The sequence below is a fragment of the Salarias fasciatus genome, chromosome 5 (genome assembly GCF_902148845.1).
Source record: "Salarias fasciatus chromosome 5, fSalaFa1.1, whole genome shotgun sequence".
NCBI classification, from domain to species: domain Eukaryota; kingdom Metazoa; phylum Chordata; class Actinopteri; order Blenniiformes; family Blenniidae; genus Salarias; species Salarias fasciatus.
In genome coordinates, this window is record NC_043749.1 from 10,510,165 (window position 1) to 10,524,458 (window position 14,294).

General features: G+C 41.3%; 1 protein-coding gene across 2 annotated transcripts in view; it reads left to right on the top strand.

The window, feature by feature from the left end:
* The window catches only part of camk1b (calcium/calmodulin-dependent protein kinase Ib), a 31,090-nt gene that overhangs the window by 4,262 nt on the left and 12,534 nt on the right, over positions 1-14,294 (top strand). For both annotated transcript variants that reach the window (XM_030091408.1, XM_030091407.1), the window contains one exon: positions 1,366-1,479. In XM_030091408.1, the coding sequence (XP_029947268.1) occupies positions 1,394-1,479 (86 nt within the window). In that variant the 5' untranslated portion in view covers positions 1,366-1,393. The remainder of the gene's footprint in view (positions 1-1,365; positions 1,480-14,294) is intronic.

The window sequence follows — 14,294 nt, forward strand, 5'->3', positions numbered from 1 at the left end:
TTGTGATGTGAATGTTCCCAAGAGCCATCAGAACCTCGTGACATTATATGAAACATTTAAAGAAAGTGCTATGTTTTGATGAGAGCTATTAAATTTTTCATGTAAATGGGATATGAGCTAGCCATATCTGAACAAACTCTTTCTTCCTTTTGATGCCCACTTGTCATGCCATTTGGATAGCATAGATATTGATTGTGATTGCTGTGTATGCTCCACAATGATCCCTTCACAAGTTAAAACAAACGGACCTATCAGTTTCATTTATCTGTCTTGTTTGTACCAAAATAATAGTAACATTTTAGGACAGGGTGCAGGCTAAACAAAATTGGACCTTGTGGAGTGATTGGCTCTGGGCTTGAACTTTAGAGATTTCTGGAAGATTCAAAATCTACCAGAAAACATAGAAATAGAGGCTTGTGTCTATACACTAATCATGATGGTGGCCACTGCTTTTCCTCAACATCACAAGCAAGATTGTAAGTGTATCAGACATTTATACCGTGACCTTTTCAGTACTGTCAGAAGCACACCGTGTGTAATATTGAAGTGGGATAAGAGGCAGAAGCATTGGAACTTTTTTACACCCAGAAATCCAATCAATATAATAGAGAAATAGTGAAATGATACAAAGCTGCTGTGATCAGTCAATGAACAGAAGTTGTAAACACTCCTCACATAAACAAACGGAGGTAAGGAACAGGTGTTTCAGTAAAATGGATAATGTGCTGTCCGAGCTTCTGATTAGTAGGTTTTGTTGTCAGTGCTTTACATATGAAACGAAGCAGGATTCATATCCAGCCTCCGTCAGTTTAGGGTGGTGAATTTAATCTAACAGGATGCTGTTGGTTTGCCACGTAGCTGCACCACATTCAGCTGTAATTTGCACTTGTTTCCTTTGCTGACAGTGTGAAACACGAGTGACTTTTCTGCTTGTACATGATTTAACTTCAAGAGTTTTTTTCGTTGCTGTTCAAATAATTAGATAATGCACAAATGTTTCATTTTAGTACTTTTTTTTTCTTTTATAGTCTGTAGAAAAATAATTTCCAGAGGGACCACGCAGACTCTGTTAATGCTAATTTCAGTAACCACAACCTAATGATGTTAGTACAGTCAGGGTAACTTCCTTTAACTTGAAACTAAAAATTTCACCAGTATTTTCCAAGTGTTGCTAACAGTGTACACCATCAGTGTGTTTGAAAAAGTTTGAGACGCAGCTAAGATGTTGTCCATGTTTTGAAATGTGAAATCACCTTACGATTATGAGCCCCATCGAAGTATAAGCCAGCTGTTGGGGAGTTGACGCAGACAAATTACTGATAATATTAACCCTTTTTTATTCCTTTTCCTGCTTTTCCTCATTAGTTTAGTTTCTGACCGTCACAACAAGAAGATGCCACTGGGAGAGGAATGCCACGCCTGGAAAAAGAAGACTGCAGATGTGAAGGAGATTTATGATTTCAAAGACATCTTGGGAACGTGAGTTACTTATATGAAGCACTCCCCTTTCATCTTTGCACAATGCTTTTTCTTTGGCTACAGTCTGAATATAAAGTGTGTGTGTGTGTGTGTGTGTGTGTGTGTGTGTGTGTGTGTGTGTGTGTGTGTGTGTGTGTGTGTGTGTGTGTGTGTGTGTGTGTGTGTGTGTGTGTTTATTAATTATACATGTGATGTTTATCAGTAAGTGGATGTCTCATATGAACAAAGCACATTTGAATAAGGATGTGTTTTTTTCAGCAGATTCTATTAAATTGATTGGATATTTCGTCGTGCATATATTTAGCCATGTAATTATTGCTGCTGCTGGAGAGTATAGTGATCACACTGTGTAAAGTGCACTCAGGTCCAAATGGACTGAGAATAATTACATGCCGTCAGAGCCTCACCCTTTACAGAAAGATTTATGCTGATACATTAGCTGCCAGCATTTGCTTGGTTGTAAAATAGAACTGTGATTTTTCTTTTTGAGCTGCTTTATACCAACACAGCTCGATGAGACTTACAGCAACTCGTATAGCCGAGCCCACATGAGTGTCACCAAGTATTTGGTGACTGTTCTTGCGCGCAGCCAGCGCTCGCAGCTCCGTCATTTGTGTGTGGCCTTCTTTTTGCGCATCTGTGCCTGCCGGGCATTTTTATGGCTGCAAATTAGCCCATTCATGCGGTGGTGAGGAGAGCGGCTTCGCTGTAGTTTGCGCTTCTGCAGCTCAGGTGAGGAAGAGCAGTTTTGTCAACGTATCTCTCTTTGCTTCGGACTGCACTTTTGTCAGGTTTATTTTTTTGCCCTTTTTAATGCAAACAGGACTCCATAAGAACGCAAGGTCACCCTGTAGATAATGACATCTTTTATTTCACTCTGATTCACTCATCCTCTGTATCCACTCTGCTCAAAGTGCAGTCACGAGGGCTTTAGCGTTTCCCGGCTGACTTCGGGTGTGAGGCGGCGTACACACTTGACTGGCTGCCAGTCCGTCACACGGAGTCAGACGATCCCTCTCATGTTCACACCTACAGAGCGTTTGGAGCCGTTAACCTAACAAGCATGTGTTTGGGGAACTGCACAGCGGTGGTCTGTGTGCTCACTCGATAGTGGGAATAGCTTCCTTATTTTAGAACCTTTCTATTTGAAGTATGCACTGTATTTTACTTTTTCTCCAAATATCTAAAAACTTGCACTGAAGTGTGAATTTGTCAACATGTCTTTGTGTTTTGTCCTGTTATATACTGGTGACTTCACCAGCTGGGTTGATTTAAAATCTAGACTATTCCAAAAAGTGTTGCACTGGTAATCCGCTCTTATAATGTAAATAAAAACAGTGCCTGAGAGACATCTGTTGGCGAGTAGTGGATCATAAATTAGCACATCACTGAGCAACACCTCAGATGCAGTTTCAGTGAAAACCGAACATGATACGCCCAACAAAGCAGTCATTGTTATGTTGTTGTATCGGATTCAATCAGATTGTACCTAATAACAAAAGCAGCTGTCAAGGATAAAAAAACATTGTTTGGTTTTTGTATATACAAAGCTGTAGTGACCAAAACATCTCCCCGTGGAAATGAATGTAGACAAACCACCTGCAGAAGAACACAACATGTTTCTCGTCACAGTGTTTAGCTGTAAAACATAACCAGCACATCCTGGATCTCTGTGTAGAAAGAATGGCCCCTTCCTCATGTAATCTGGTGTCACCAGTGAAACGAGAATACCACCATTTTCCTGAACACTATTATGGCTACAAACATATGTGTTTGAGCTGAACGTGACATTAGTTCCAGTCTTGAGTTCTGACTATCTCAGGGTGTGTTACTGGGTATTTACCTCTGTATCATCCCACATTGAAATGTCTAGCTGAAGCTATTAGAAAATCGTTTTAAATAGTTTTAATCATTAGAATAACTGTCGGATGTGTGTTCTGTCACTGTGGGTGGTGAGAGTCATGAGACAGGATGTTTATCCAAGGTGTTTCGCTTCAGACTCCTCTTCCGTACGTCAACATCCGTGTCAGACACGGATTCATTTGTGTGAGCACTCACCAAACCGACGACCAAACCTAAGCTGCGATGTGTGAAGATGATTTATTCTGTAGCGTTTGTTAATATCTCACGGGGAACCTGATCAGACGTTACATCTAATTTATCATCTCTCCTAAATGCTTTGCCGTCATGCCTCCACTTCCACACCTGTCCCCATTTCAGGGCTGAGGTTGTTCACGGGGAGATTACCGGTGCGCCGCATCGCTCAGCTGTGTGCCACATTCATTTGCCATTTCTGGATTGTTGTCTTGGTAACAACCGGAGACACTTTCCATAATGGACTCAAACAGTAACTATGGAAACAAAGTTTTTGATTTGCTATTAATAATCCACCACCGGCTGCATATGTTTTCATTGTGCAGCAGATAAACCAGCTCTCTTTTGTACAGGAAAACACACACACACACACACACACACACACACACACACACACACACATACACACACACACACACACACACACACGTATCTATCTGTGAATGTACTCATGTTACACTAGTTTGTTATCCACTGATATTTTGGTTACAAAGACGCAGCGCTGCTGGTAATTTATGATGTAATTACATATCGAAAAGGAGAGCCTGTCTAAATCAGATACCTGCTAGCCAAAAGTATAAAAAAAATAACCAAGCATATGCTAAATCTGGTCATTTATACTACAAGCATGCAGTCTGTACTAATGACTGATAATAATCAACAATTCTGGACCATCTGTTTGGATTAGGTTTATATACTCATCAGTTCTTCAGACTCTGCAAAGCAAGTCTAAAAGCATGTTACTTCTCACACTCTGTCATTTTCTTTAGGTTATTTCAGTGACATAATTATCAGCGACACAGTTACTTTAAACTCCACGCCAGTGGCCCATATTGGTCTGGCCCGATAATCCCCAGATGCAGCCACATGTTTGGTAATCAAACCAGACGGGGATTAATAATGCACAAACAGACAATGGCAGTTTCCCTGCAATCAACTCAAATCCTCTCTCGCCTCCCGTCTTTCGTTTTTTCATTTCATTTACTTATGTTAATCTACGCTCCTCCCTCTCGCTCTCATGTGACCGACCCCTTCTGAAAACCAAGTCCCTGCTGTCAGAAATCCAGCTCCATTATGGCTCCCCCCACCCTCCCTCTCACCTGCTCCCTTTTTCCTGGTTTCACACTGCGTTCGCTGTTAAATGGGGATCCCAGAGCATCCTGCTGCCCTTTGATTTTCAGCTGAAATTAAAGCATTCATTATGCAGGGATGATGAGACACACAGCTCGGCTGAACACCAACCAGGCTGCAGATCCTCTTTGGGGTAGTACAAGCAAACCTCAGATTAAAGGCGAGTAGCAAGCTACTGTCACGGTCACATTTTTAGTTTATTGCAAAACAACAGTGTCACAAGAAGCTCCAGTAGAGCACAGTCACACACGTCCCCCCGTCTTCTTGGTGTTGAAGGTTTTATATTCTCATTACACCCTTTTCTTTACAAAGAGAATTTCAAATATTGGCTGCGGCATCACTTTCAGTGTGTGATCATATGAATCTGAAAGGTTATTGACAGATAGCTGATGTATGTGGGGGTTAACAATGTTATTGTATGGATGCTATTAGTATAAATTATTGGCATCTGTTGTGCTGTACTGTAAAAGACACAGTTATCAAGATTTATTTATTTTTTTGTTTATGCTCAGAACTGTTTTTAGTGTCAGTTTTTTTTTCTTTTTTTTTTTTTGAAAATCTTTTGCTGGATCTCATTTGAGGAATTTATGTGTTTGTATAGTAACCGGCCCTTCTTCGTGTCTGCTGGCCTTTTAGCTTCTGTTTTGAATATATTTTTGCTTTTTTAAGCATTCCCACACTCTACCGCAGACTTTGGGATTTCTCTGCTGATGACAAACTGCACAGATGAACCACGCTGACTTTTCTGACATTTAAATGGTTGCAAATGTTCTCATGCCGCGAGCGGTGAGGGGAAGTTCTTGGCATTTCCAAGGCCGGAATAGATGGTGATCACACAGAGGACATGAAGCAACAAGGGACGGGGCTTAGGAGGACTTGGAGAGCGAGAGTCGGGCAGTGTGCTGTAATCATCTAAAATCGGTAGGCCTGATGGATCGGCCCCAGCCTGCCTCTGTCACTCATGGCGAATAGTGACCCAGTGGCCCCTGCCCCGTGCTGGACGGATAATCAGCTATTGGCCACGATTGATCTGGAAAGAGTGCTGCTTGTCTGTACGCCGGTATGTGAGAGACAGAGGAGAGTAAAAGGTTCCCGTTATCGCTAATTGTTGCCGTATGTTCTGCACACGCTGTCAAAGTTCTCGTATTTGTGCCCCGTTGGTTCGTTCCGTTTGTTGACCCGTGCCTCTCCACCACTACAGTCTCTCTCTCGCCACCCCTGTGAATGGATAAAGAGGGTCCATTCATCACACTTCTGTTTTTTTTTTTTTTTTCCAACCGTGAGCACTCGAGCACGCACGCAGACTGACACATCTCTCGCTCTCTGACTCAAACCTTTCTCTTTTTGTGCAGAACATCACAGGAGTGAACCTATCCTCCACATGAGAGTTAAATGATTAAACTCTCATGGTTTTTACATGTTAGTCATACTTTTGATTATGCATGAATAAAAGATTCTGTGATTGTGTGAGCTCGTCCTACTGACGTTTTGAAGTTTATACCCAGAAGCCATGCGGTTTGTTGTTGTTTTGCGATGCAGAACTCACAGTCGGGGCTCGGACAGAATCTGGTAGTCAAAAGAGGAACCTTTTTCTCCATTTGTTTCCCTCACACTTGTGCCTCTTGGCGAGAATACATGGGTTTTAACTCTGATTTGCCACTTTGTCTGAGAGCCCTCTGCTTATGAGTGGAAAGGTTCAATAATCCGCACTAATTGGTGTGTATGTGTGTGTTTGGAGTGTTTGGACGCTCATGCTTGTGTGAATGAATTTAGGTGTGATAAGAGAAGGGACTTTAACTCTGCTAATGTCCTAATTACATTTACATGATTTTTAAAATGTATGTTGTTGGTTTTTTTGGGTTTGGTTTCTGTCATTATCCAGTAATCAATTAGATTATATTCCCAGGCTTTAATTAAAATGTGAATTTACCAGACGGTAGACTAACGCAGCAAGTTGAACTCCTTACAGTCTGTTTTCAGGAATGTACTGATGCATAAGATGAGCCTCCTGATGTAGATCATGCACACATTTTCTAGTCGTGCCAAAAGATAAAACACTGGGAGAAGATATGGGGGAGTTAAAAGAAAATAGAATATGAGATAAGCAAAACATGCAACATTTTTTTCACTGAACATCTTTACAGAGCATATAAAATATTTCTATTATTTTACAGTAATTGCATGTTGTTGGAGCGCATACTGTGATATAGTTTACCTCAATTCCAGGCAAAAAAAAAAAAAAAAAAATCAGCATGACTTACATGTTCATTCGCCACCATATTTCCTGTCATCACGTATTTTAATGAATGTGTTTGAGGTGACGACACTGTGAGAGCCCGTATTTAAAGGACTGTCAGCCCAGATGGACTTTTTGGAGGCTATTTCTGTTCCCTGCTTGCTCATCAGTGTGTGTGTGTCGAGTCGCAATCATGAATTCAAAGTGATGATTATCAAAATAGTTGAGACAAAAGGAAATGGCCACCTTTATGGAACAGATGAGTCTCCCAGCATGAGAGCTGCCCCACTTCATCTATTTTTCATCTCTGTTTCTCATTGCATTTTTTCCCCCCTCTCTCTGTCCTTACTCTCCCTCTCTCCTCTTCCATTACCGTTGTTTTCTTCCCGCCATATTCCTGCGATAGACTTTTATGACAATTCCAGTTGCCTCATCGTTCCTTAAGCCAGTAATATCTGTTTCTCAGCAGGGATGTAGCCCAGAGACATCGGTGGACTTAGAGTTCAAAATGATTGAATTACTTTGCTTTTCCTGGGTTGTCTTTAGCCAAAAAGATGTATTGTGTTTAAGCTGCGGGATGGGATTAGCTGAGGTTTTCTTTCATTAAAAAATAAGGAGGCGGACATATTGTGCAGCTTCTGTTGCGGGCCTCAGAGCGAGGGGGCACAGGACGGTGTTTTCCCATGTAATTCTTCCTCTGCCCCGATCACATCATACAGGAGTTATGAGTAAGGCTCGTGGCACGCGAGCCTGTCTCTTTCTCCTCATCCGTCTTGTTATTGCCTCCCCCTATACTAGATTGCGTGAGCAGACATGATTTATGTTTTGACACTCCGCTGGTCACCCGGAAGCCAAGATATGAAACATGAAGAAGAAGAAAAAAAACAGTCACGGAGGATTGATTGATTGCGATCCAGTCATCGTCTGGACACGGCCAGCAGAGTTACGCTCCGCCGTTGACAAATATGACAACTTGGAACTTCCAACTCCGACCCAATCCTGAAAATCCATCCCTGCTTATGGCATCCTCAGCCCTTCAGCCCTGCCCTGACCTAATTCGAACAGAAGTCTGCATCTCAGCACAGCACAGCTCAGCATGGCATAGCCTCTAGTTCCTGGAATACACACTCAGTCGCCCACATGCTCTCTCTCACACACACACGTACACACACACACACACACACACACACACACACACACACACACACACACACACACACACACAGAGTCTAACACAAACACACACATGTATATGCCCACTGTCTGGCCCACTTATGCATCTCCATCTGCTCACAGCAATATATCCTCCCTAACAGTTTTTAATACACTCCCCGGCTTGTCATGTACATCTTCCCACAGTCTTCGCACACAGTTATAATCCCTTATTAACCACATTCCCGTAATTTCAAGCTGTCCACATATCAGCAAGCTTGAAAAGACTTTCTCTATGGCTATTTTCTCTAGAAGTCCTTGGGGAAATATACGTCTTGCTTTCCAGCTTAATTACAATCCGCTGTATCATTTGGTTCAGAATTTTTTTTCGTCTTTGCAACTGCACTTTTTCATGAACGTAGAGGGTTTGTAACGAACATTTTTCCCCTTAATGTAGTTTAGGCCTAAATTAGCCACAGAGTAAAAACCATCCAGATATTTGCTGAATTCCAGACTGCCTGATGAGCCAATGCCAAATATTACAAATCTCCTGTCAGAACGCTTTCTTCTTGTCGTGGCGACTGAAATACGTGTGTTTGACTGGCCAGGTGGTCGACTCTCTTCAACAGATATTTGCTAACTTTCTTTGGTTTGATCATCTGTTGGGAACTACATTGTTTAGCGCAAAAATAGGAATGAGATTTTAACTTTGAAACGAACTGTGAAATCAGCACAGCTAACGTTTTTTTTTTTTTTTTTTCTGTTTTAAAAATACAAAAACCTGTCACACCTCAGCATGCATTGATCTACAGCTGTTGGAATGAGACACTTTAAGCAAAATGAGTAAATGTTGTAACTGTTGATGACTTTTTGTAAGTGATAAACATCTTATCTAATTCCTGTCGGGAACCGTTTCAGATGTGACTTATATTACTCATTGTTCTTATTTTCTCATTTGGCTCACCGGTTTTCAAGTAATAGTTAATAAATTAACTCTCAGTGAGTCATTGCAGCGTCCTGGGGTCACGCTGAGTCAGATGTACGAGCTCCATCGCTAAATTTATACAAAAAGGATTATTAAGATGAGGGTTAACAAAATGATATATCAGTGATTATGTTCAGTTTTCAGAGAACCAAACAAATCTCTTTCTCATTGCAGTTCTAATATCTGGTGATTCCCAAAGATTGGGAGAATATTCCTACTATTTATATTTAAAAAAGAGAAGGCTCTGTTACTGTCAGGATAAGCAGTCCGAGATATTTTATTTTCCTCAATGATTGAACTCAATTGAAGAAGATGAAGCTTGAATAAAAGAAAAACTTAAACGAGGTAAAAGCATAGTGGTCTCTCAGTCAGCTGCTGTTATATTTGAATGTGAACGTTCGCTCTGGAGTCTAAACCCGTCTTTCACTGCGTGTCTGTTCCAGACAATGATGAATTTGTCAAAACATAACACATATTACACTATTCTCAGTAGACTGAGGTTTAATTTGGACTTAGTTTTTAATCAAACGAGCGTTAACTGGTGTTTTTCTACGAGAAGGTGAAACACGAAGGCAGGATCATAGATCGTGACTCATACTGTAACATTTATACTGCTGCTCTAAACCCCTTCACGTTTCAGGAGAGCGACTGTTGGTTGTGGTTGTGCAGAACAGATCCTCACTTTTGAAAGGCCCACAGAGTAAAGATGGTCTTTCTGTGTGTCCGGGCCAGAATCACAGTGGGGTTTCTCTCAGCTCTGATTGGACCATCTGGTCCGTCCCTATGTGTGTGTGACCTTTCCACAGTTACCATTTTGTCATCTGCTTACACACCTTCTTGACCAACTTCTCAGCGGGACAGATGGCACAATGGGTTGGAGGCTGAGTTGGAGTTTTGGTCAGTGTTCCTAAAATGCTACAACATAGCAGGAGTATTTTTAGAAAAGCGTGCCTTACACAATAGCTCATTTAGCACATGTATCAAGCATCTTTGCGTTGGCGTGGACACAAGTGTGACAACAGATAGTGAAAATAACCAACAACGTGTGATTAACAGTTGGTACTCGAAGGTCTTGGCGTTTATTTCTACAACATCTTAAATGTTTCATTTAAAGAATGTGGCAATAAATTGTCGGAAAACCCAGAAAAAAAGAGAGGAAAAGATGCAAGACTTGGTGATTTTGAATTCACCCGAGGTACAGAGTAAAAGCGTAACAGTCGTGTGTGAGGACAGACTGAAGGCAACGTTGAACATCTGTCTTCAAAGCGGGGGGGGGGGGGGGGGGGGGGGGGGGGGGGGCATCCATTGATCCAGGAGGTGATTTAAAAAAGAAAGTGCTCTAGTTTCATTGCTTAACAGGGTATAACATGTTTGAAAATAGAATTAGTTCAAATATTTGAGCAGCTTTAGGCTCTACAGCTGTACATCTTACTAAGCGTATTTGTCTTCATGTGTGTGGAGAATTCCTGATGATACGCCCCACTGTGTTTGGACAGCGGCAGGAGTGTTTTTACAAAGGGTTAAGTCGCTAAGAGCTTTTTGTGTGTGTGCGTGCGCGTACGCTCCCCGGACCCGGGTCCCATGGCGGTGATAAGAATGTCCTGTTTGGAGCAGGAACAGCTCAGTAAACACAGTTGTTTTTTTTATAATCCATCTGAAACCTCCTTTGCTAAGATTAAGCTTTCAGCAAACTCACAACACACTTCGCTCCACCCATCAAATATTCATCACAGTCATGTTCCTCATAGTTGTGGGACGGCTCTCCGCCGGGTTTCCTTCACTGGAGCGTTTCTTGTCAGGTCTTCCTCATGCTCTGGGTCACGCTGGTCCTTCGGTTTGACACTTTTGAAGATATGAAGTCATTCATTTTCCTGAACGCTGTTGAAAAACTCGCTACGCTGTCACACTGCCGCACGCCACTCACAAGATTATCTTTTGTTCCATACATTGCTCGCTGCTCCCTATACTCTGCTGCCGTGCATTCCCATGTCATTATCTACAGAAATGCCATAAGAGGCGTGAACCTGTTATTAAGAGATTGGGAACAGAACTGATGGAAGCGTTGTTAGTTTTGGCTCCGGAGAGGTGGAATCAGAAGGCCGTTCATGAAGAAACTCATTTTATTGCTGAAAAAAGGAGCCTGAAACGAGAGAAAATGATTTATTTTAGCATTCATGTGGTGCATCCTGTTTATGATGGACAGTTTCTAAGTGCGGTTTTGTAGTTTCTTAATCATTTCAGATCTCTGGATTATTTGCAAATCTATAATAAAATCTGTAATCTAATCTAAATCTATAATCTAAATCAGTGTCCATGGACATTGCCCTCAGTGTGTGAAATTGTTCAAAATGTAGCTTTTACCCTGAAGGTTTTCAACATTTTGATTCCAAGCCTTGAAGTTCCCACCAAGTGACAGCAAGTACTTTGGGAGTAAATTAGTTCTCTTTACGCTTCGTCTAACGTATGAAATGACAGGAATGCATCAAATTCGTGTTTTTCAGGTTGAGCATGCAGACTTCTTTCCAGCATGCTCTGTTATTCTATCTGACTTTAGATAATAATTATTGTATAGAGGTAATAAATGACTCATTATAACAGTTTAGAACTGAATGTAAAGTAAAACCGATGAAAGGAAATTGCAGTTAAGATTTAGTTCAAAACCAAAACTGGCCCATAAATTGTGCGTCTTCATGTAAAGATAGATCTCTTATACTCGTAAACGTTTTTTTTTAATTTTTTTTTATTTTTTTTTATTTTAAAATTTTCAATTGCAGAATGCCCAGAATTCTGCCAGAAAATACCTTGGAATAAAAGAGGCAAAGTATAGGAGTTTGAAGGTAACTGGGAAAGTTCACTCTCTATATAGAACAGTTTATAACTCCTTTGCACTGTTAAAAAAAAAACAAACAATTTATTTCATTTCATTTTGTTTGATCTGCTGGTGACCCAGAGTTAATCCCTCTGGAGGGAAGATATATTTGATCACTTTGAATCCCTGGTAACAATAATTCAGCATGAATGGGGATCCATAACCCAGAGGAGGGATATATGGACAATTACCTCTGATTACCAAGAGTAACAACAGGAAAGACATAACTGCTAATGGGTTTCTTTGAACCTGTTGTGGAACAGGTCTCTGCACAATGAACAATAAGGTTTCCTGATCCTGAAAAAGAAGGAAATGTCTTCTGTAACTTCTTGAAAACAGCAGCCAGTAATGTTGGGTCACAGGAAGTCACAATACAAAGATTCTATTCTTCATATCCTGCATGTGCAGATCCTGTCTTGTTGATTGCTTTCCTATGTATTTCACTTACCAGCAGTTTACTTTATCAAAGTGACAACATCATTATCTAATTTGGTAAAGTGTGAAACTGCATGTGGGGGGAAAAAGAAACCCCACAACTATGTTGTCAAAGACATATTGGAGTTCTTAAATGTTCCCAGTGTTTGTGCGAACCGCTGTTTGACACTTCCCCAGAGTCACCCGGTCTGTCAGTGCATGCATGGAGAATGTCAACGCGATCCTCCAGATGCTGCAGAGGAATGTGCAGCGCTGACAAACCCCTCCACACAGCTGGATTCCTGCCAAAGCTAATGGCCTTTCTGTGGCAGTTTTACTTTCTTCTTGAAATGTGGCCACAAGGCTTCACTCTCCAGGCAGCTGTCGACTTTAATCAGACCGGGTTCAGAGCTCACTGTTAGTTTTACGGCTAATGAAAGGGAGATCATCTGATTGTCTATTGATTACTCTCACAAGTGTTCAGTGTGAAAACCAGAGGTTATAATGTGCTTTTCTGTGAGGTGAGTGTAGCATCAGTTGGCCTGCTGTATACAGTATTTTCTAAAAATTTCAGCAAAAAGATATCAAGCAACGCCGCCATTCTGCTTTGTTGCAAAACGTGATGCAACTCGCTTGACTTATCTGGACGGCATTGGCTCTGCACAGACGACGGCATTGTTAATGGAGGACGTGGTCGGTCACACTGGTACGAAAGCGTGCAGTCCTCCCCTGTTCGCCAGATAAAGTATCTGTAAACTCACCGGCTGGATGGCTGTGGTTCCTCTCTGCCCACACGTACTGCTATCTGTGGGCACAGCGATAGTGATGCAAGAGACAAGCGTGGCTTTATTTTTAAGCAGGGGATCATATTCCAGTCTTAAGCTGTGGGTCAACATCTGTACTGTAGGTTCTAGTGGGTCGTTTCTTAAAAGATGGCGGTGCCATGATTTCATTACCAGCCTGGTTATTATAATGTGCCTGTAGATAGTGTCATAATAAACAGATGTGTTCATCGTAAACTCATCTTATGTAAATGCCTGGTCGGATGCAAGACCTCAGGAAGTATGTGCAACATCTGGTAAGCAGTGCTTCCTGTAAACATGCACCCACACTGACCAGAAATGGTTTCCTATCCAGAAACAAATTTCACAGTGGTTTTTCATGTGTAGTTTTAGCATCGTATTGAGACGTTTTGGACAAACCGACATTTTAAAGGTCATGAGAAACAATTTGAGTATCTAGTATCCAAGATTTAATTGGATGTCGTGTTATTAATGAGAGCAGGAGAAGTCATTCAAAACTTGGTGAAGCTTTCCAGGAATAGAAAAGGCAGAAATTTGAATATTGACTGATTGAATATTTATAAAAATAGTGTTTCTACATTTATGTGAACCAGATGAAACAGCATCATAAAAGCACGGCCATACGCTTCAGATAAAACTTTGAAGATATGTTTCATTATTTCATGAGGGCTTTTAGCAATATCCCATGAAAAGGGGTGTTTCAGAGTGGATATCAGAAGAGCTTTGTTTCAGTCGGAGGCTCTGGGCTGGACACTGAACGCAGAAATATATCGACAGACTTGTTAAGGATTCGGGAGGAAACAAAACACAAGATGGATTAGTTCTGAGAGGTAGCTCTGCTTTGATGAACTCTGAAGAGTTGAATTAAAAATCTATTTGAATCGACTCGTATCTAAATGTCCACTGATACATTGATCCGATTGATTATTCATTAACTAACACTGACAAAGGGGAACTGACTGTTGTCGCAGTAAAGGAAGCTTGGTTTGCCATTTCATACACACACGCACACACACACTCACACACACACAGGCTGACACTAAGCGAACAGCAACATACACACTGGACGGCTCATCTGACTGCCACAATAACAGAGAATCTCACTTATGACCAGTTTGGAGTCACCAATCA